The sequence below is a fragment of the Eretmochelys imbricata genome, chromosome 21 (genome assembly GCF_965152235.1).
Source record: "Eretmochelys imbricata isolate rEreImb1 chromosome 21, rEreImb1.hap1, whole genome shotgun sequence".
Taxonomy (NCBI): Eukaryota; Metazoa; Chordata; order Testudines; family Cheloniidae; genus Eretmochelys; species Eretmochelys imbricata.
The window spans coordinates 4,894,720-4,917,716 of NC_135592.1; the positions used below are offsets into that span (position 1 = coordinate 4,894,720).

General features: G+C 42.5%; 1 protein-coding gene across 3 annotated transcripts in view; it reads left to right on the top strand.

Moving 5' to 3' along the window:
* Nucleotides 1–817: 817 nt before the first annotated feature.
* The window catches only part of CD34 (CD34 molecule), a 30,471-nt gene continuing 8,291 nt past the window's right edge, over nucleotides 818–22,997 (top strand). For all 3 annotated transcript variants that reach the window (XM_077839438.1, XM_077839437.1, XM_077839439.1), the window contains exons 1-5: nucleotides 818–1,054; nucleotides 16,041–16,202; nucleotides 17,103–17,371; nucleotides 18,707–18,790; nucleotides 22,432–22,588. In XM_077839438.1, the coding sequence (XP_077695564.1) occupies nucleotides 976–1,054; nucleotides 16,041–16,202; nucleotides 17,103–17,371; nucleotides 18,707–18,790; nucleotides 22,432–22,588 (751 nt within the window). In that variant the 5' untranslated portion in view covers nucleotides 818–975. The remainder of the gene's footprint in view (nucleotides 1,055–16,040; nucleotides 16,203–17,102; nucleotides 17,372–18,706; nucleotides 18,791–22,431; nucleotides 22,589–22,997) is intronic.

The following is a 22,997-nucleotide window of genomic DNA, read 5'->3' on the forward strand; positions in this document are numbered from 1 at the left end:
AAACAGAGAAGAATAGGCAACAGAGAAAATGGGCAGGAAAAAGCAACCTGTCCTCCATCTGAATTGAAAGGAGTAAGGAGGGGATTAACTTGACTGATGTAAGACATCCTTTTCCCTGAGTGTGTTAAATCATTCTTGCTAGAAATGACTTGTCCCTGGGTCTCATTAGGGTACCAGCAAAAACCAAATATTTGGCCTCTAGAATTTACCAGTTTGCATCTTTAGCTGCATTTGTTATCAACAGAAGTGAGCTGCAGGAGGTTCCTTCTAGGCCTCCCTCCAAGGCTTTAGAACTTGTTTTTATCTATCAGTTACTCAGTCCCAATACTGACCATAAGTTTCAAAGCCCTTTCATCTGTGGACCATGTTCACTGCTGGCCTAGGTGAATTCCTGATTGAAGTAAACGGCATTCTTCTTATTTCAGTCAGTGGTGGGTTTGGCCCCTGGTTCATTCTTAATTTAATTACTCAAAAAATCCCAGATTCTAAAAGCCTTCAAAGTTCCTGCAATATTACCATACAGGGGTTGGTGTGGGTGGATGTGTAATTTCACATTTTTATACTGCTTTTAAGTCATATTAATTCAGGGTAAAACTACACAAACCATATTATGCTCACTTTCAGTGTAATGCAAATTGCACGTCTCTCCATTTTTAAAGTGAAAAGAACCAGGTTCCATGAAAGAGTTAAGCATGTGTCATGTGAAAAAAAAGAAAGGATATAGGGGAGGGGAAAAATGTGATAGTGAGATTGCTATGAACTATTTAAAGCTAGATCAAGCTTTGGACAAACTCCATCTCATAATTTGGAACCACAAGCATAAACCGTGCAAGGGAATTCCACTGCACATGTTAGTGGACTGAACGATTTGAACTAAAGGGGAGTCACACACAGTCTCGACAGAACTGCCGCAGAGCTTAAAAACCCAAGAGTACTAAAGTAATATCCAGTTTTGCTTGTAAGTAATCAGCAGAGATGTTGTTACAGGGGAGTTTAAAAGCAGCGAAGAGGAAGCAGCTTTTCTGGACAATGTTCTATGTTCTGAGCTTGATGGGTGAGTATTAAACATAAAAAGGCTACATTTATGGCTACTAAATGCATTAAGCACAAAATGGGGGGGGAGGGTGGATAATGCACAGGGAAATACCTTTCTGTACTACTGCTCCTTGGATAGCAGGGTAGGGAAAAGAGTGAGCGTACTATAAGTGTAATATAATGTATGTTCAATAAAATTGGAGCAGACTTACGTGGAGAGCATTATATTGAGGACATTATAGGAAGAGGAAGGACACTTCCCCAATCCAGCTTCTCCAAAACAGCCAAAAATGAGTGTTCTGAACAGGAATTATTACAGCTTTAAGCAGAGTTGGGAACCAAGATATGAAAGCATCCCATTAGAAACCATGTTATAAGGAAGACGTAAATGTACGGAGTACCTCTAATGAATGTGTATCATTTGTTGCTCTGCATTAGTCTAAAAGGACAGAGGTTTCTAATTTGTGGTGATAATTTTATAGGAATTAAACACTTATTTAAAAAACAAGTGTAACCAAAACACCTGGTGGTATAAAAAAATCTGCCCACTTCCAAAAAAACCCTTTGCTTCCTCAGATGAACTCCCTGTGACTATGGGGAATCCTCCACACACCTTAATTCCACAAGTAACACTCAGCATGAGGGCGGGTGGGGTGGGAAAGAGAGAAATTCTAAGGATTTTTGGTCTGTAGGTTTTTTGTTTTGTGCAGGGTGTTTTGTTTGTTGGGCTTTAGTTTTTGTTTAAGCAATATTTAACTTTTTGATTAGATTTTCATGTATTTAATCTAAAACCAAGAATCTTAATACTAATGAAGATTGGTGTAATAAATTTTAAGGGGACTTTTTTGTCTAAATATTCTATATGCTGTATTAGAATAACATCCAAGACCCTGCAGGTATCCAACCTACTTTATTTTCCCCTTAATCCGTGAAATGTGAGATAGTCGATCCTCTTAAATAAGCAGTTACATTGTGCTCTTCTGTCTCTTGTTTCATTGCTAATATTTCAAAAAGGATCAAGTTCATGCCTCTATCAAGCTGGCATGACGTATTCATAGATATTTAGGTCAGAAGGGACCATTATGATCATCTAGTCTGACCTCCTGCACAACACAGGCCACAGAATTGTTCATCTGAGCCATTTCATCTCACCCTCTAGTAGGCACTTACAGAAAGCGCAGTACGAAGAAGCCTTTAAAGTGTGTTTCAGCATTGTATGACTGAGGTCTGTGGTAAGCAAGGCTTTTGTGCAACAGCATTTGTCTGGCATTAGAAATCTGAGTCACTTGTGAGATGAAAAAAGGTAAAGGCAAAATTATCACGTGATAGGGTTTGGGAGGGTGAGGGGTGATATTTTTTTATTTTGTACCTGTAATGGACTTTGAGAGAAAATGCACATACTATAAAATGTGATACCTTTCATTAACCAAGCCAATACTCTGCACTTGTACATCATATTGCAATGCTTTGCACACAGTTAATTAGTTTCCCACATGTCTGGCTGGTTGGTCTTGCCCACATACTGATGGTCATATTTGGGGTCAAGAAGGGCTTTTTCCCCAAATCAGATTAACAGAGACCCTGGGGGTGGTTTGCCTTCCTCTGCAACATGGGGCATGGGTCACTTGCTGATTTCAAACTAGAGTAAAGGGTGGATTCTCTGTAATATGAAGTCTTTAAATCAAGATTTGAGGGCTTCAGTGACTCAGCCAGTGACTGTGGGCCCACTACGACAAGAATAGGGGTGTAAGATTCTATGGCCAGATATCAGACTAGATGATGGTGCCTTCTGGCCTTCAAGTCTGTAAGTTTCTGAACACCCCAGTGAGGTAGAGAAGTATTATTTCCATTCCATGTAAGGGTAAAATAAAGCATTTTTAAAATTAAGGGCATGATTTTTAGAGGTTCTGAATACCTGCGTTTCTCGTTGACTTCTGTTGCAGCTGAGAGTGCCTAGCACCTGTGAAAATAAGTCCCTAGGTGACATGTCTCAAGGTTCCACAGTGTATCAGTTATACAGGTGAAGTTCTATATCCTAGTTACTTACCTTAGTCCATAGACAATGCTGCCTTTTTGGTGGCTTCTAGTACCTGAGCTTTTTCAAGTGTCAGCTTTTTCAGGGTTCACAAACTAGAAGAATATATAAACTCAGTGTCATGATATTAAAAACCAGGTACTGCAAAGGAAGTGTTGCTGGCTATCAATTTTCAAGCATCTAAGCGGAGGCTCTATTGCACATCTCTTAATTCTACGAGTTGTTCTCCCTTCCTCCTTTTTTAGCCCTTCTGTTCACAATAAGCTGCTCCTAAGGCCTTATTTTCATTCAGGAAGACTTATAGCAGGTGCTGTGCAAAATTTGGTCATTTGCAGGGATTCATACAAACAAACCTTTTTGGTCAGGAGGAGATAAAGGTCTGGGAATCTGTGACAGGTTGTTACCCCCGGGATGCAGTCTGGGAGCTGCTGGAACCATTGTGCCCCCTAACAATGTAGCTGTGCTGGTCTCTCTCTCACACTGCTCTGCTGGTGATTCAGCCAGCCTCTCCAGGTCCTGTTATCACCCAAAATGACAGCAGGTGGCACCATACACCCAACTGAGTTACCTGAATGCCTTCTTAAGCCTCCCATAGATTCATAACGGAGCACAACAATTTCCCAGCTCCCCAGGCTAGCACCCCTGCTGGAGTATAAACCCAGAACAAGTTTGCATTGCACAGGGATCTGTGCAATGCAAGTTCATTAATATAGTTCACTTCCCCCTTGATATGGGAAAGATACGCAAAACCAGCCTGTGTTAATCAAGATGAGATTTTCCCAGACACTTCACTTAAAGACACACTGGTTAAGATAAAACATAAAACAAGTTTATTAACTACAGAAAGATAGATTAAAAGTGATTTATAAGTGATATCAAACAGATCAAAGCAGATTATCTATCAAATAAACAAAAATGCAAACTAAGCCTAATATACTAGATAGATAAGCAATTTGAATTAGCAGTCTCTCACCCTGACTGATGATACAAGCAGTCCACCAAATTTCCATACACAGGCTAGAAATCCCATTAGCCTGGGACCAGCACTTTCCCCAGTTCAGTCTTTGATCCTTAGATCCTTAGATGTTTCCAGGATTTCTCTTGTGTGGAGAGTGAAGCCAAGTGATGTCACTCCCCACCTTATATAGTTTTTCCATACGGTGGGAACCCTTTGTTCCAAGCTAAATTCCCTGCCCAGCTTGTGGAAAAATACAGGTACCAAAATGGAGTTCAGTGTCATGTGGTCTGGTTGCATGCCTTGTTGAGTCATAGCATCCATTACTCATGGCTGAAATGTTCCTGTTGAGGACAAACCTTTTCCACGGTCAGTTGTCTTTGCTGATGGGCCATTAGCACTGTCTAGCTTCTTCACTGTTGTACCTGAAAGGCTAGCTGTGGGTGTTTTCAACTTCACAACATCTTTCAGTAACACATACATAGCAAAACTCTAGAACTTCACGTACAGTGATAACACATACAATCCAACAGGATATTAATGTTCAAGAGATCAAGACTTTTAGAATACTACCTTACAAGGCATACCTTGTATAAGATGCCACATAATTATATCATAATCATATTACTAGGGCGTGGCGTGCAGAGTATCACAGAACCCATCAAGTTTCAGAGTAACAGCCGTGTTAGTCTGTATTTGCAAAAAGAAAAGGAGTACTTGTGGCACCTTAGAGACTAACCAATTTATTTGAGCATAAGCTTTCGTGAGCTACAGCTCACTTCATCGGATGCATACTATGGAAAGTGTAGAAGATCTTTTTATACACACAAAGCATGAAAAAATACCTCCCCCCACCCCACTCTCCTGCTGGTAATAGCTTATCTAAAGTGATCACTCTCCTTACAATGTGTATGATAATCAAGTTGGGCCATTTCCAGCACAAATCCAGGGTTTAACAAGAACGTCTTGGGGGGGGGGGGAGGAGGAAAAAACAAGGGGAAATAAGTTACCTTGCATAATGACGAAGCCACTCCCAGTCTCTATTCAAGCCTAAGTTAATTGTATCCAATTTGCAAATAAATTCCAATTCAGCAGTCTCTCGCTGGAGTCTGGATTTGAAGTTTTTTTGTTGTACTATCGCAACTTTCATGTCTGTAATCGCGTGACCAGAGAGATTGAAGTGTTCTCCGACTGGTTTATGAATGTTATAATTCTTGACATCTGATTTGTGTCCATTTATTCTTTTACGTAGAGACTGTCCAGTTTGACCAATGTACATGGCAGAGGGGCATTGCTGGCACATGATGGCATATATCACATTGGTGGATGTGCAGGTGAACGAGCCTCTGATAGCGTGGCTGATGTTATTAGGCCCTGTGATGGTGTCCCCTGAATAGATATGTGGGCACAGCTGGCAATGGGGTTTGCTGCAAGGATAGGTTCCTGGGTTAGTGGTTCTGTTGTGTGGTATGTGGTTGCTGGTGAGTATTTGCAGAAGTCACCTACTACAGGACAGGCCTAACAAAGAAAATAACAGAACGCCACTAGCCATCACCTTCAGCCCCCAACTAAAACCCCTCCAACGCATTATTAAGGCTCTACAACCTATCCTGAAGGATGACCCAACACTCTCACAAATCTTGAGAGACAGGCCAGTCCTTGCCTACAGACAGCCCCCCAATCTGAAGCAAATACTCACAAGCAACCACGTACCACACAACAGAACCACTAACCCAGGAACCTATCCTTGCAACAAAGCCCATTGCCAACTGTGCCCACATATCTATTCAGGGGACACCATCACAGGGCCTAATAACATCAGCCACACTATCAGAGGCTCAGCAACATTTCTCCACTTCCGTGCTAGACAACAGAAGGATGCCTTTCAAGAGCTATGTACAAATTGGCTTATATAGCAAGCTAAGAATTCCCTCTTTCCCATTGACATATAGTAAGTGAAAACAGAGCAGCTTTATGCTGTTCCAAAGGAAAATTTGTTGACCCATCTTTTCAGACTCTGAAGTAAGATTAGAATAGGTTCAGGGTAAATGTTAAACTATAATTTAGATTTATTCCTGTAACAATTTATAGTCTTTCCAAGAACTACTTTGCATACATTTTAGATATTGCACTTAGGTTTCTATTCCTGGCTCTGCCATTAACCTGTTTTGTTACCTTGAGCAAATTATTTCACCTTGATGCTTCAGATTCCCTATTTGTAAAATGGGGATAAGGATACCTTTTTGCAAATTTTTGTGACGTTTATGCATGAAAAGCACTATATAAGAGCTAAGTAATACTATTGTGAGCTGATTGTCAGCAGCTGGGCTACATTTCATAGCTTAACTTGTTGGATGCATTCCCAGCACCATGTCAGCCCATGGAATTTTAAAACCTTTGAACCACACCGTCTGAGCACTTTTGAAAATTAATCCCAAAGTGATTTGCCCATGGTCACAGAGTAGGCCCGTGGCAGAGGTAGGAACAGAACCCCTTTCTCCTGAGACCCCACAAAACCATCTATCCTCTCATTTGAGTGTTTGCCTAAGGCTATGTCTACCCTACCGTGGTAAGTCGATCTACGTGAATAACGTAGCTGGAGTCAACGTACCTTCGGTCGGGTTACCATGGGGTCTACAGGAGAAATTCTCCCATTGACTTATCTTACTCTTCTCGTCGGGGTAGAGTACAGGGGCCGACTAGAGAGTGATCTGCTGTCGATTTGGCGGGTCTTCACTAGATGCACTAAATTGACCACCAGTGGATCGATCTCAGAGCATCGATTCCAGCTGCAGTGTAGACATAGCCTTAGAGTCAGAAGTCAAAATGTCCCTTCCCCATAACAGTGTACAAGGGTGCTGTGCATCCCAGGAACTGTTGCATTTCAGCCGGTGCTGTATGTAAATATAACTTGCATTATACCTTGGGATCTTTCTGAGTGAAAGCTTCTAAGTGGGAAATATTTGTCCACAATATCTACTTGGCCTTTCTGGTTTATTCTGAAGTGCTAAAAACAACTGAGATATGTGCGTTTTAAAAATGAGGGGGGCGGGGGGTTACTTTGGTTTGTACATTCCAGTTACACCATCAAATGGGTAGATCAGGAGATCACAATACAGCGCTGAATCACTAGAGATGGGCAAACCTGTTAGTTTAAAATAAAGACTTTTGCCTGGGACTTGAATCAAACCCAAACCAAACCTTTGTTGACATTTAGGAATGTTTCTGTATGCCAAGATTTAGCTCTAGGTGATTTTTACATGGCTACAATATTAACAGGAAGAATGACGACGTATATATGCTAGAAAGTATGCACTACTGGTGGACAGTGCAGTGAATTGTCCTATTAGTGAATGTATTAAAACTTGTAGATGGTGCACTAGTGCAAGACACTGTATGTATTTATACCTCATGCAAACTATATGTGTTTGTTCCTATGAGTGTGGTGCTGCATCTCTATGCTTCATATGTCAACCTATTTCTGCATGTGATCATCCTCAAGTACATATTCTTTTACCAAGATCCCGCAAAATAAAGCAGTTTAAGTGCTGAAAATTGGTGAGGCCAAGGAGGAACTGTAATTCAGGTTCAACTTCTTCTAGAAGGCTGATTGTTATAAGTATACAAGCCACAAGCATCTTAGAAGCTGCCTGAGAAATCAGGCTCCTGAGGTCAGTGGCTTATCTAAGAGCCAACTTAAGTTAGGCTACAAGACAAAGCAAAATCCCTCTTTACTGGCCCTGACTGAGCAGGGTTAAGTGTTGATTGGGTAACTCCACTCACAGCTGACTGCAGTGATGTAATGGTTTGAGTTGTTAACCCTCCTCCTTCCCACATTCTGTTTGCCCTTTCCTTTGTGTCATTCGTGACTGCAGATCCACACCCATATCCTGTCTGGGGCTGTGTGGAAAAGGGGAAAAAAAGGGAAGGTGGATTTTATTAGATATTTCCAGAGCAAAGGGAGCTCCACCCGCTTGAATTCCTGCCACATGGCTGGAGAGGACTAAAACTAGAGCTTCATGAGTAATGTAGCTCAGAGTCCCAAAAGGTGCTGCTAATTGCAGCTGTTGGCTTAATGAAAGGCAAACATTGAAACCTGGCTCACACTGTTGTAGTTCTGTTCTGCCTTCTTTCTCCACTGCTTCCCCATTCCGACCAACACACCCGGTCCTGAATCACAGCCTACTGACACCCAGTGCACCTACTGTACCTGTACACTTTGACTGCAGAAGTATAGTCTTAGAGTATGTCTACACTGCAATTAAAAGCCCGCGGCTGGGCCATGCCAGCTGACTCAGGCTCATGGGGCTCAAGCTAAGGGGCTGTTGAATTGAGGTGTAGACGTACCCTTAAAGGACCAGGAACTCCTAAGTGCTCATTTTGGTTCTGCCCTTGTGGCTTTAGCTGTGTGTCATTTAAGCTCTGCCTCGGTTTGTCTATCTGTAAAATTGGGCTAATACCTACCCTGCAAGGTTTTTGGAAGGATAAATTAGTTAGTTGAAGTCAAAAGTATTAAAGCAGAGATGAATTTGGCAAAATGATTGTCAAGTGATTTGAAGACGAGGTGTATTATATAAAGGCTAATTAGTACTGCCATCATAGAAGAGGCAGCTACTTCCACAGGTTGTAGGTTAGTCATTGTGAAGATGCAGATGAAAGGACGAAAACCCTGTATTTAATTGCCTTTTACTACAAAATGGGATACAAACTGCTGAGACTGCCCCGTGTTGATCTGAGTCTGTTCCTTTACTGTAAGGAGATGGGTATTGGGTAGGGTTGGGTAGCACTGGTGCAGAACTCAGGTATGGATGATGAAGGTAAGTCAATTAATTTTTGTTGTGTTTATGCTGTTGCTGGGTTATTTGATTTGATCTGGGATAAGTGCCAGGTCTGTTTATTAATTAGTTTTATCAGATTGTCAAGGATGTCCAAAGTACTGGGTGGATACTCTTTTGTTGTAGGGTAGTAAAAAGGTGAATAAAATAAATATTTGTGAAATTGTGTCCCCTACAACTAATTTGGGGGTGAATTCTCACACAGACTGAGTAATCACTCCCTTCCCTGCTGGCCTTACTAGACTTTGATTGCTTTATGCTTAAAGTTTCATTTGGCTTTAATTCTCAAGTCCTTAATAAAATTCACACAAGTTTTTCAAAACTAATAAGAATGTGCTGTGCAATAAATGATTGAGGTTTTTAGCCAAATGCCACTTAGGAGTGGTATCCCAGTTTCCATCTGCATTGTTAGAGATTTTTTTAGTCCTACAGCTGCAAAACACTTTGATACTTCTTGTATTAAAATGGTTGCATGTGCTGGAGAGGTGAGGGGAGAAAAGGAGTCTTTGTAATAAAACTGAGCAAATCCAAAGGCAAGTTAAGGTGGAGGAAGATCCAGTCCTTGTTTTATGATACATGTTGGTGCAAAGATTTTGGCCAAACAGCTCTTGTATTTTTATAAACATCTGGAAAAGTTCAAAGGTGTTTGTCTGGGTAGTTATGGCATTTTGGGAGGTCAAGTAAATGGCATTATGTCATTCTAATGAGGTAAAGTTTCCTGCTGATGTCCATGTAAACACAAAGCCGTGTGAAAAGGAGAGATTTAGCAATACGTTAATTATTATTCCAGGCATGAAATCATGCCTCCTGGTTGTGATTTGTTATCTGGAAAACTCAGTGATTTGACTCTTTTGAATTGGGCTCCTTCCTGGAAAGAATCTCTCTTTCATTTAAAAAGAAAAGTGGCCAAAACCAAAACCCTAGATCCAAATACCCCTGCATAGTGCAACAATTCAGATTTGGATGTGAACTTTTCAATTCAGTCCCATCTCTACTTTTAAGGTGTCATGGAAGTGCATTTCATAGGGGAGTGGTTAGTTTAGAGGCTGGTAGTGGGATACAGAAAAATGAATGTCACAGTTGGCTTCCATGGGGCTAGACTTTCAAAAGTGCTCAGCACCCAATGCACATGCCGCATGATGACCTTTCCTGAAAATCTGGCTACTTGTTCTGGTGAGTAAACAGGAGATGAGCTCTTTGGAAAATCTGGCCCCAGGCTTGTAGACAGGATAATCATAGAATGGGCCATGGAGACTGAATTTCCTTCTCGCCATTAGATGGAGTCATTCCAGAGCAAGTCTGAGGCATGCTGTATATGAAGAAAGCTTTCACTGCCAGTTTCCAGGCTGTATCTGTTCTAAAGACTTTCATCCAGGGATGGCAGCTTGGCTTATTTCATTAACACTAACATTCACAATATTATGTTTTCTAATAAATGCCTCTCGCATTTCTTATTGTCATCTATGCTTACTTCTTAACTGGAAGACAAGTAAGAATGCAGGATATAAGTTTTCTTGAGAACATAATGGGTTGGGATAAGATCTACACATAAATATCTCTTCTTCTTTATGAAAAACTTCCCCTTCCTGAGAAGATCTTTAAAATGACACAAACCTTTTCAGGCCTTGTATAGACTAATATTTAAATTTAATATTGCGATATTAGCACAAGCAAAGCACTTGAGAAAGCACCTTGGAGATGCAACCAGCTGACTTGGTACAATCTGTGTGTATCAGGTGCTTTTTGCTGCTCCAGATGAATAAAGCAGGGGTCCTCTTCACTGCCAGCAAGGGGTTAAGAGAGAGCGTGCAGCTGTTCTGTGGTCTGCCTGTTAACACGGTGTGTACTCACTCTCATTTGCGGGGTACAGATGGAGGGTAGACTTCACAGTTACCTCATTGTAACCATTGCCAACACGAAGGAAATTCTGATCATAGGCATTAGGAGGAAAAGGTACATAAAGCGTTCAGATGTTAATGCCGCCCCTATGACTATGAACTGTGTATGAAATATCTGACTGTGCGGGGTCGCTGGGAGTTTCCTTTATGTTGTTGATGACATGGGATGTAGCCTGAATGTTTTCTTCAAGGAGGACACAGAGTTGCAGTAAATCCATAGACACTTAAGCTCCAATCCTGCAGCTTTATTGAATGTGGGTTCAATGGTTTCTTTGCCGGATGAGGGCCTTGAATTTTATTTTAACTCTAACAGGTCAGTTTGGCTAAACGTGTGAGGCCAAACCATGCAGTCCCTATACAAACAATACTGCCTTTAATGGCAATGTTCTTTCAGTCTTGAACTGCAGGACTTTGCCTGAATTGAACTTCAGTAATGAACCAAAAGTCAGTGAAGCTCAAAGATGGGGAGCTGCACTCTGAAGTTACTCTCATAGAATTGATTGTTTGTGTTTAATGCTGAACACTACCATGTGTATTGCATAATTAGCTATATTTTATGGGTTTATCCCTTCCTCTGAACCATCAAGCCTTGACTAGAGACAGAATAGCAGACTAGATGGACCCTTTATCCATCCTGACATGGCAGTGAGTATTTTTTTATGTTTAGGATACACCAACTGATTATTAAAATGGAATATTTGATTTCTCCCTGGAATGTGCTGCTAGGTGAATTCTGTCATATTTTACATGGCTAATCAGCTGAACTTGAACTCCCAGTGTGACACTGTGGCCAAGAGAGCTAATGCAATCCTGAGATGCATAAACAGGGGAATCTCTAGTAGAAGTAGAGAGGTTATTTTACTTCTAATTTTGGCACTGATGTGACCACTGCTAGGATACTGTGTCAATTTCTGGTACCCTCAAAACAAGAAGGATGTTGTTAAATTGGAGAAGATTTAGAGAAGAGCCACAAGAATGATAAAAGGATTGGAAAACCTGCCGTATAGAGAGAAACTCAAAGAGCTCAATCTATTTAACAAAGAGAAGGTTAAGGGGTGACCTGAGTCCAGTCTATGAGAACCTACATGGGGAACAAATATATAATAATGGGGTCTTCAGTCTAGCAGAGGAAGGTATAACATGATCCAATGGCTGGAAGTTGAAGCTAGACAAACTCAGACTGGAAATAAAGTGTAAATTTTTAACAGTAGTTAACCATTGGAATAATTTACCAGGGTTTGTGATGGATTCTCCATCACTGACCATTTCTTAATTGTCACGATTGGATTTTTTTTCTAAAAGCTCTGCTCTAGGAATTATTTTGGGGGAGTTGTCTGGCCTGTGTTATACAGGAGGTCAGATTAGACGATCACAGTGGTCCCTTCTGGCCTTGGAATCTATGAATGTATGTACTAAACCTATTCTCAGGAGTCTGTAGTAAGGCCCTCCTATACTATCTCCCGTTATGCAGAATTCTCTCTGGGTTTCCATGGGAAGTTTTACATTGGCCTCAAAATTCTTCTCTGCCTTTTACCTATGACTGAGTGTAGTGTCAGTTCGCCATCAGATACGCCCTCAAGGTGGGGACTGAATCCCACTTCACCTGCTCTTTTATGTTCTAACCCAGGGGTCGGCAACCTTTCAGAAGGGGTGTGCCGAGTCTTCATTTATTCCCTCTAATTTAAGGTTTCAGGTGCTAGTGATACATTTTAACGTTTTTAGACGGTCTCTTTCTATAAGTCTTTAATATAAAACTAAACTATTGTTGTATGTAAAGTAAATAAGGTTTTTAAAATGTTTAAGAAGCATCATTTAAAATTAAATTAAAATGCAGAGCCCCCCGGACCGGTGGCCCGGACCCGGCCAGTGAGAGTCCTACTGAAAATCAGCTAGCATGCCGCCTTTGGCACACATGCCAGAGGTTGCCTACCCCGTCCTAACCAGTCAATCCTACTCCATCCTATAATGAAAGGAATCATATACATCGATCTTTTCATTATTTTAGCAAGACCTACCTGAAATATGGTTCCTGTCCCTGAGTAGGATAGCAGTCCTGTTCCAGAGTGAGTCCCTTACTTACACTATAAGGTCTTTCGGTCAGTGACTATCATTTTACTATTTGTGTACAGTGCCTACCATCATGGGGCCCTGATTCCTGACTGGGGCTCCTGAGTGCTATTAGCCGCTGGGATTTTCTTCTTGTCTGTTAGGGTACGTTTCTCCTGTTGCTATTTTAAATCTAAGCCTAAATATAGTACTGAGGATGCCACTGCCTCAGTCTGAGTTGTAGCATGCTTGGCACACCCTCCCTCCCTTGGGAACACTGTGAAAAACGACTCCCATCAGGTTAACTCCCCTCATTTCCCGTGGCAGGGCCAAGAAGTAGATGCACTCTCACAGAGACACGAGCCTGGCACTCGTACCCATGTCAGAATGTGATGAAGATCTGAGATTCTCTCTCTCCTCACCCAGCTTTCTGGCTCATTTTTTGTTTGGCTAAATAGCTGTAGGGTCTGTGAAACTATCCCTGGCTGGAGTGACCTGCCCCTGAAGCCTGTCTTGTAGTGGGTTCCTTGTAACATTTGCATCATTCTTATTTGCAATGAATTTCTCTCCCTTCTTTACATGCTCTTCCAATCATTTCATTGTCTCATGACAAAATCCTTCCAGTTTTTCTCAATACTGACTGTATGTTGTGCAAGATTATGAAGGATTTCACATGAGGCATGAATCGTGGAGGTTTGAAATGCTCCCAAACCTTTGCCAGAGACATCTCAACATGGTCTTGTGAATCTACCTCATCGTGTGTTTTGCTTGTGTAGCTGGCAACTCCTCAGCATTCCAATATTTCTCCCATGCGTGCGCATACAAACAAAATTTTATTTCATAACATAACCCTGTACTCAGACTTCAGAATTTCCAGGATCAACAGCTAGCAATTTTAATCTAATGAATTAAGAGACAAGGGTCACTTTTCTTTCTTAAAGGGTCTGTTACCTAATTTGGATTGTAAAATATTTCCTGTATATTTAGCTTGACAACAGCATGGATTAAGCCCATTTCTGTAATCAATCCCGTAAAGTAATTTAGGGCCCAATTCTCCCATGGGCTGAGCATTCTGGGCCCAATCCAGCAAAGCACTAAGGGTCCAGTTCAGGAAAATATTCCCATTTAGAACAACAGTAAGCATTTGTTGAACTTTAAGCATGTACATAAGCATGACTTCAATGGGACTTACGTACATGCTTAAAATTAAGCACAGGTTTAAGTGTTTTGCTGGGCAGAGCTAGAATGCTCAGCAGCTGATAAAGAACTTAATATCATCTCTGTTAGGTTCTGAAAAAATGAATAATGATGAAATAATTTATCTTCCACGTTTTAGAGTTCAGTCACTACTGGATAGAAACTAATGCAACAATCAATGTATTTTTTACAAGAATCTAAAAACACATAGAATGTGAAGTAGGTATTGAACCAGTTTGTGGAAAACAGAAATAGGTTTCCAGAGAGGAATAAAAAAGCATGAAGAACAGGAGAGGAAAAGCCTTCAACGATGTTTAAGGCTTGCTTCAAATATCACATAAGCAAAGTCAAAGGTGGCATATTTATCTCATATCATGTGATTACTAGGAAATATACAAACTTTTAAATGAGAATATTTGATGATTCTCTATATGTTCCATTTTGCCTCAAAGAGATGCAACATCTCTAGTCAACAAGGACTTGATTCAAAGCCTATGGGAATGTTTCTATTGACTTCACTGGCCTTTGGATCAGGCCCTGAAAGAGTTTGTGCCTGCAATAATGTGAATATATTTGAAATTTCCATTTCTTTTTCCTATAGCACACAAGTGGTCTTTTTGAAATGCTGAATCTTTCCTCCCAAACCTATTAATTTAGGCCAGTGTACAATCCAGTCCTGCTTTGAGCTCTGCACAGCTGGACTCCTGTATTCCCAGGGGCTTAATGTAGGACCAGGACCATCATGTCCAGTTGCTGCTCCATTCTTGTTTAGAGTTGCAAACAGAAACTAGATTAACATTTGAGCCTTTGATATGTCCCAGTTTGATTGTTTGGTCTCTGAATTTCTTCCATATGAATTATAAGGCTTTTCAGCTGTTTTGGCAAGGAAAAAACTGTCTGCTTGTGAAAAGAACTATTAAAAAACCCTTTTCTCCCCTTTAGAGAATGTAATAAACTTTTCCAAAACTAAATAATTAACAGAGGATACCAGAGAGAGCTCTGCCTTTTCCTCAAGGTGGCATGGGGCTACTCAGGGGTGGTCAATCTCTAGGCCAGTCCTGGTACAGTGATCCTATTGTGGAAGGGAATGGTTTAGGGATATAAACTGGCCATCAATAAACTTAGACTTGAAATTAGACAAAGGTTTATAACCATCAGAGGAGTGAAGTTCTGGCTTCAAGACTGATCTTGATAAATTCATGGAGAGTATGTATGGTATGATGGGACTGCCTACAATGGCATGTAGCCGATCTGTAACTTGCTAGTAACAAATATTTCCAATGGCAAGTGATGGGACACTTGATTGGGAGTGCTCTGAGTTACTACAGAGAATTCTTTCCCAGGTTTGTCAGGCTGCTGGGTCTTGCCCACATGATCAGGGTCTAACTGACCGCCGTACTTGGGGTCAGGAAAGAATTTTCCCCTGGGTCAGATTGGCAGAGGCCCTGGCGGGTTTCGCCTTCCTCTCCAGCATGGGGCACGGGTCACTTGCAGGTTTAAAAGAGTGTAAATGGTGGATTCTCTGTAACATTAAATCTTTAAACCATGATTTGAAGACGTCAGTAACTCAGCCAGAGGTTAGGGGGTCTATTACAGGACTGGGTAAGCGAGGTTCTGTGGCCTGCAATGTGCAGGCAGTCAGACTAGATGATCATGATGGTCCCTTCTGGCCTTAAAGTCTATGAGTCTGCCACCCTTTCCTGAAGGCTAGGGGACAGTGTGTATGTGTGTGGGATGGGGGGGGGCTTAAACCTCCCTCCTCTGCTGCCCCGGATCCGAGTGTCAAAAGGACAGTCAGTACCAACAGGACAGCCCAATGATCAGAAGCCTTCAAACAGAAAAGGGGAAGAAGCAATCAAACCCAACCCCTTGTAAAAACAAACAAAAGAAACATTGCAAAAATCATACATATTTCTTCTCAGAAAGGGACTCTCATGTTGCATGTGACTGAAATATCAGAGTCCTGTCAGTCTGCAGCTCTTAGAACAGATGCCATATTGTGCTTTTTAGCTACAAATTAATACTCCTTTTCCCCCCAGACAATAAAGTTTCTAGTGGAAATAACCACATTTCACCAGCCACTACCTCACCTTCAGCGATGAATGCTACTATCGCCAGTCTAACACCAGCAACAACAACTGTCGCTCTCACAGAAACAATGATCTCCTTGGAGCCTACAAATATTTCACCAGCACCAGAAGGTATGGGAAATTGATTTGGACTTGCTAATTATTCTCCATGCTCTCTGCAATTTCCATTTGCTGATGTGCTTTAGTGACTGAATTTACAAGATGTGAAAGTGAAACTTTAAGCAGGCACCCAAAGGATGATTTAGAACAGGTTGTCTCATCGAAATGGGCTTTTAACTCATGGTCAAACCAAAATGATATTTTAGAAATGAGTCCAGTATGGAACCACGGATGTGAACCCCAACTTGTCCCCTGGGTCCTGAAATACTTCTGTATTCCAGACTCTGCTTCTACCTCTGTTCTTTAGAGAAGTGTGGATTCAGATCCAAAACTTGCAGCTTGAACCCATCTTTGCTTTAAAGTGATTGCTTAGGAGAAGCAGTCTGATCACTAGATCTGGGATGGCAGGCAGGCTAAACTATAATGATCAGATGCCCTGGTTATCTCACATGTCTCTGCACTCCCTTTGTGAGTTCTGCATATAGCATCTTTAAATGTAAGATGTCTGCCTTTCTGCTATAAGCCTGAGCTTGAGGGGATTCAAGCTGAAGGATCTTAAAAAGAGACACATACTTTTTTTTTTTTAAATCAACGGATCTATTTGTTTGAGGGCTCTGAGTCCAGTGAGAAGGCAGGGTTGGCACTGGGGAGGTCAGTGTTGGGGCGTGAGCCAAGCAATAGCAGCTTTACACACTTGTAGAATACACACAGAATATTAGCCTATTGTAAGCAGCTTATAAGTGCATGTAACAGTTAGGTAACTACGAAGCAAATCTAATGTCTGTGTTTTCTACAGCCGATAATACATTCTAGTACCACTGGCTACGGCAAACCAATATTGCAGTTCCGTCACTACAATGACAAACTTTGATTCGAGAGGCCTTAAGCATGCTCCTATTTTTTTCTATGCAGGAAAAGAAAGTACTGCTGAAACGACCAAAATGACTGAAGACACCAGCCCTGCGACTTCCACAGGACCCACCCAAACACACATGCATGTGTCAGACCAGTCAGTGTCAGTGAACACATCTCCCGATTCGCAGCCGAACACATCACAGGCTCCTTTCAGTACGACAGCACGAGCCACGACTTTGGAAATGGTTTCGACAGCCACTACTGTCCTCACAAAGCAAACTTCCCACTCAGCTGCCACAGGACCCCCGCCTAGTAGCACCATGGAGGTAGGAGGAAGTGCTTGACTATGCATTTGATGAATCATGGTGAGCATGTTGTTCCTGAAGACTTTATTCAGAAGCTGTGGTTTGTTCATACCATGCTATGTTAAACCAGATCCAGTGCTGCGCACGTATGGGACACAGGACAGCCTTGTAGCTGGAGCACAGGACTGGGAGTTAGGAGACTTCGATTCTGTTCCTGGCCCTCCCAAAAACTCCCTTTGTGACACTGGGCAGGTCACTTCCCCCTCTCTGTGAAATGGGGATAATGAGACTGCCCTATCCCTCGGGTGCTGTGAGGCTATATTCATTTATGGTTCTGAGACCCCCTGAAGGCATTAGAGAATTGCCAGGAGTTACCGGTTGGCACTGTCTTTCATGGAACCCCTTGCCAGAATGCCTGGATATGGCAGATCATTTGAAAAAAGCACACTTCTGGGATTGACAAGCGTGTTGTAAGGGATTCCGCAACTGATACAAACACATTTCTAGCGGAACGGCTTATAGGGCACTGCATATCCTAGATTTCTTTGGGCTGCAAGGAACCTCTAGTGGGCTGCCTCTGATATTGCTGCAGAATTGTTCTCACTCTCCTCAAACCATCCCGGATAGATGGATTTCTAGCTTAGTCTGGAGTATCTCCAGCCATGGTGATCTCATGTCCTTTGGCTACATCTTCCCTGCTGCAGTTCAGTCTGTTCCCGCTTGCTCTGTCCTGCCTTCCTGATACAGTGAGGTTTGCCATTAAAACAGATTTTCAGAAGGCATGTCTATTACCACAGTGACGCTTTTCAACTTGAGACAAGCAGGCTACATGGGATAGGTTCAATGGGACTATTTTGGCAATAGATGTTATAGGGCTAGAATTGCCAGAGAGGTGGAATTGGAACCTTTCTTTGCAGAGTTTTTAAGGACTAGCAACCAGCTGGGGAGCAGAGCAAGCAACCTCACCCTAAGGATGTGAATCATAATGGGCTGAATCTAAGTAAAGGCTGCAGATGGCAGAGCTAGTACAGTTAGGCTGTACCTAGGGGCCAGGATGCAGGAAACCTGGATACATGCAGGCCATATAGAGAACAGCTCTGTAGAGACTGCCTGCCCACTCCATCTTCTGCAGTGTAATTACAGGATGTGGCCTGGAAAACTCCTTGATAAAACAGGGTTTGGGAATCAGTGGAGCTTGAGGATCATAATCCCAACCATTCTGAATACAGAAATAGAAAGACGCCTGTTATCTAGGAGCTTCAAAGACTTGCCTAAGGGATGCAGCCATGTGTCCTGACCTGTCTCTCTGTACCTACGCAATTTACAAATGCAGCTGTATTTTTTTTTACTTTCTAGCCCTACACCATCGCTTGCCAGAATATTAAACATGTGAAGAAGCCCAGAGTGATCTGCTTGCATCTCCATGAGCCCGACACATGTGTAAGTAGCAACTATGCAGGTGGGCAGAGTGGCCCCTTGTTTTAAAGCCGCATGGGAACAGTGTGAGGTTTTTGGGGCAGGTTCTTACTATCATGTCAAGGGGCCAGCAAGGCCCCTTGCAGCCACAAGGGGCCAGCAAAGCTGATGGTGCCTGGCATGTTAGTGTTGTATTTACGGCTTGTGCTCCGTTCCCAGGGCATGGGGAGTGCAAACTGCTTGCTGCTGACTGAGCACAGAGTACACAACAACAAGAGTCAGCAGGAGGAATTCAATCATGTCCTTCTCCATCATGGTGCAACCTGGGGCCACCTCAACTTCTTTTGTCTCCTCCTGTTTAACAGGAAATCACTGTTCACAAACACACACACCTACTCCAGTCCTGCACACATTATCTCCTCTGCCTTACCATCCTCCTCTTCCCTTACTGCCAGCTGGCATGGAGAGGAAATTGGGTCAGACAAGGGGGACACGGTGGAACCTGGGCCTCACTGCCCCAGTTCAATGGCTTTGAAGGGTAACCCAGGTCTGTATGAACTTGTCCAGTTGGAAACTGTTAGTGCAATTATTTGTTTGTAAAACTAAGATGAGATGAATGGGGAAGGATCAGCTAAGGTGAAGTTGCAGGGGAATAAACTCACTGTGCAGCAGGTGAAGACCTGAGACAAATGCTAGATGGTAAAGAATCTTGTGGGACTGCTAACTGGTGTGAAATTACAGTGATTAACTTTACCTCCATTAGCCAGCCACACTGAGATCACTGGGGGGGGGGAGCTAGATTCTTATTCTATTGACTTTTCCTTGTAAATTACCTATTAACTGGCATTTCTCCTGTTTATATTCATGCTGAAAGTATTTTAGCAACAGTTCATGTTGAAAGGTATGGGAGTGAGTGACCACAAACACAGATGCCATCTAGTGGGCAAAAAGAAAAGGAGTACTTGTGGCACCTTAGAGACTAACCAATTTATTTGAGCCTAAGCTTTCGTGAGCAACAGCTCACTTCATCGGATGCAGTAAACAGACAGCATTGTCAGATGTGAGGTTTTGTATATTTCTATATTCTGGTGGAGATTCACTGTCCAAGCAATTGGGTGTATTTAGTTAAAGGTAAGTTAGTAAATGAGTCCTGTTAATTGTGCTCACCCTTGGGAATGACTGAAATGCTGGAAAATCTAAAAAAATTAAAATTAAATAATAAAAATAAATTTTAGAGCATGGTATTGAAGTTAAGGCACTGGACTGGGGCTCAGGGTTCAATTCCTGCATCTGCTACAGACTTCCCATGTGACCTTGGGCAAATCACTGAGTATGTTTGACACAGGTCCTCTGCCCTTGGATTCCAGCTACTCCTGCAAGTCGCATGTGACTGCTCGTACACTTGGAATCCCCAAATATGAAATGCTTTAAACCACCCCAGTTTTAACAAAGGCTTTTCCAGATACCCTTATCCCATGGTGCCTCTCTCCTCATGCCTCCACCTTAACTAATCATTGCATGGAAAAAACAATTTGATCTCCAAGCTTGGTTAACTGCTGAACCTGGAAACCAGATAACTGTCTGAGAGGAGAGTAGATAGAGGAGGCTGAGTCATTTCTCATTTTTCCTGCTGGCCTTTCCCAAGGCATGCATGCAATAATCTGGTGTCTGTCTCTGTTAAATGCAAAGGAAACTCTAACACTCTCAAGCATTCTTTCCACAGCAGACAAAAGTAAATACACACAGGTCTTTCCTCCCATCTCAGTCCCCCAACCCCAAAACAAACTACTGTATATGGAAATAGTACTAACTGGTTGTTTTAAACCTTCTGTTTTCACAAGAAGCCAGTATAAATGGTTTTACTGGTGTGACTGGGAGGTTTTCTATTGTTTGGTGCTCAGCTAGGCCAATGTTTTCTAAAAGTGACTAGTGCAACAGTTCCAGAACTGTGGGTTTCTCCATCAGTAAATGTGGTTGTGGCAATTCAAAGTGTGCATTTTACAAAATGGTGTCCTCCACACAGCATGGCATCACATGTACCGTATGCGCAAGTTCACACTGCGTGGAGGACACTATTTTGCTCTACAAAATGGAGCTTTCCATGCAGCGTGACCCTGCACATGTATGTGCATGCTAGTGGCAGATTAGCCACTGGGCCAGTGGAGCCTGTGCCCAGGAGCCCTGGCCATCTGGGGGGCCCCAGAAAAATGGGTGCCCTTGTGCCTGGACCCACTCCACCTGCCCGGCACTCCTGCCAGGGAGCGGGGTTGGGGTTCAGGGGTTTGCCCCGCTTGGCCTGCCTGTGCTCCTGCCAGGGAGCGGAGTTGCTGGGCGGGCAGAGCGGGGCAAACCCCTACACCCCAACCCTGCTTCCTGGCAGGAGTGCTGCGGGGGTGGGGAGCAAGACCCCATGCCTTAACCCCATTTCCCTGGCAGGAGTCACGGGGGTAGGGGGGTTAGGGAGACTGCAGGTGGAAGGAGGGGCCCACTTGCTCTGGCCCAGGACCCCACAACACCATAATCCACCTCTGGTGCATGCAAGGTCATGCTGCATGGAAGACATTGTTTTTAAATGGCATCTTCCATGCTGTTTGGGGTTGCGGGAAGCAATATACGTAAAAATGGGGCCATGCACAGAAAATGTTTCAGAACCACTGGCCTAGTGATTTTTGGGCATCTCCATTTTTTGAGTACCCAGTGTGACACATATCAGAGAGGCCTGATTTTAGAAAGTGCTAAGCAGCCACTCTGAGTTGTCCAGCCCCCTCCCAGATAGAATATTTTAAGAAATGGTAACCCAGTTTTAGTAAAGTCCAGCCCTGATCCCAATCCAGAGTATGTGTGTACACAGGTTTCAGGAGAAGGTCCATCCTGTTTGGTGTTCAAGTTGGCCAAGAGGAGGAAAAAGCTGCAATCCATTTTTCCCTTCTGCCACCCAAGAGTCACTATTGTTTTTAAGTAGAAGTGTCGTTTTAATGCTAAAAGTGAGAAGATTTTATTCTTTGCTCCGTCTTTGATCAACAACCCATCAGAAATACTAAACACATTTCCTAAACAGGAAGGCTAGTCTTTCTTTGTTATTTCCCTCTTCTCCTAGTTGATGACAATGGGGCAGATAGTGCCTGCAATTTCAGAACAATAAAGCCTCCCTTGGCTTCTTTCTCATTCTGAGATTTAAAGGGACACACCTAAGCACCTTAGACCCCAAATTTAGGCTTGGTAAAAATAAATTTTTAAAATTTCGTTAATATTTAAAATTTATTTTACAAGCATAAAATTGTTCTGTGAGGTGAGTAAGTATCAAAATTCCCATTTGGCAGATGGGAAAAAAGGCACAGAGAAGTGAAATTTCTCATTCAAGGTCACATAAGTTGGTGGAAGAGGAAGAATTGGTGTTTGTGGTCCCTGGCTCCCAGTCCATTGCTCAGTCTGTTGGATCAGACTGCTTCCCAGTTTGAGCTGATGTTAGACTGGTGTTGGCTATATGTTTGTACAATGCCTAGCACAATGGGGTCCAGATCTGGTAAGAAGGCTGCAGGCACTATTGCAATGTAAGTGATAACAATAACACAAGCTAGTGATATGTTTTAGATGTCATTGAGGGAGACCATTTGTGGATTTGTCCAGTTTCTTTTAATAACTCTTTCTTTATGGGAATTTTACAGAATAATTTTGTAAAGACAAAAGGAGCAAATTTAGGTATGGTGATTTGTGACACAGCAGCACGCGACAATCTCTTCTCTTCTCCGCCATGCCACATTGAATTCGCCAAATCTGAGGTGGATCCCTTCTGCATGCTGCTCATTCAGGCTGGCAGTAAAGGTTAGTGGAACCAATGTCTCTGGATTTTGTTGTGACCACTGTGTCTGTGTATGGGGGATAGGAAGGAAAGTGGGGGCTTCTGTGGGAAAGAGGGAAGTTAACAGTTGGTGGACCGTGAGGATGTATGACTTGTTTGTGGAGGCAGAGCTGGGGGTTATATGAACATGTGCTCGAAAAACTAACACTAAAGCACAGACTAGAAAGCAGAATTCTCAGAGAACATATCAGCTCTGTAACTGTTCTTCTCCTTTCTCTATTAAGTGAGTTTAACTAAAGATTTATTTGGCTTATATTGAGTCACAGCATTTCCTGCAGAATGAATAGGGAGTTCATAGCTTCTCCTTTGTCTCTTCAATACTGATATAAACTGGAAGTATTGACTTGTTGGCATTCATGTCACAACCTTTCT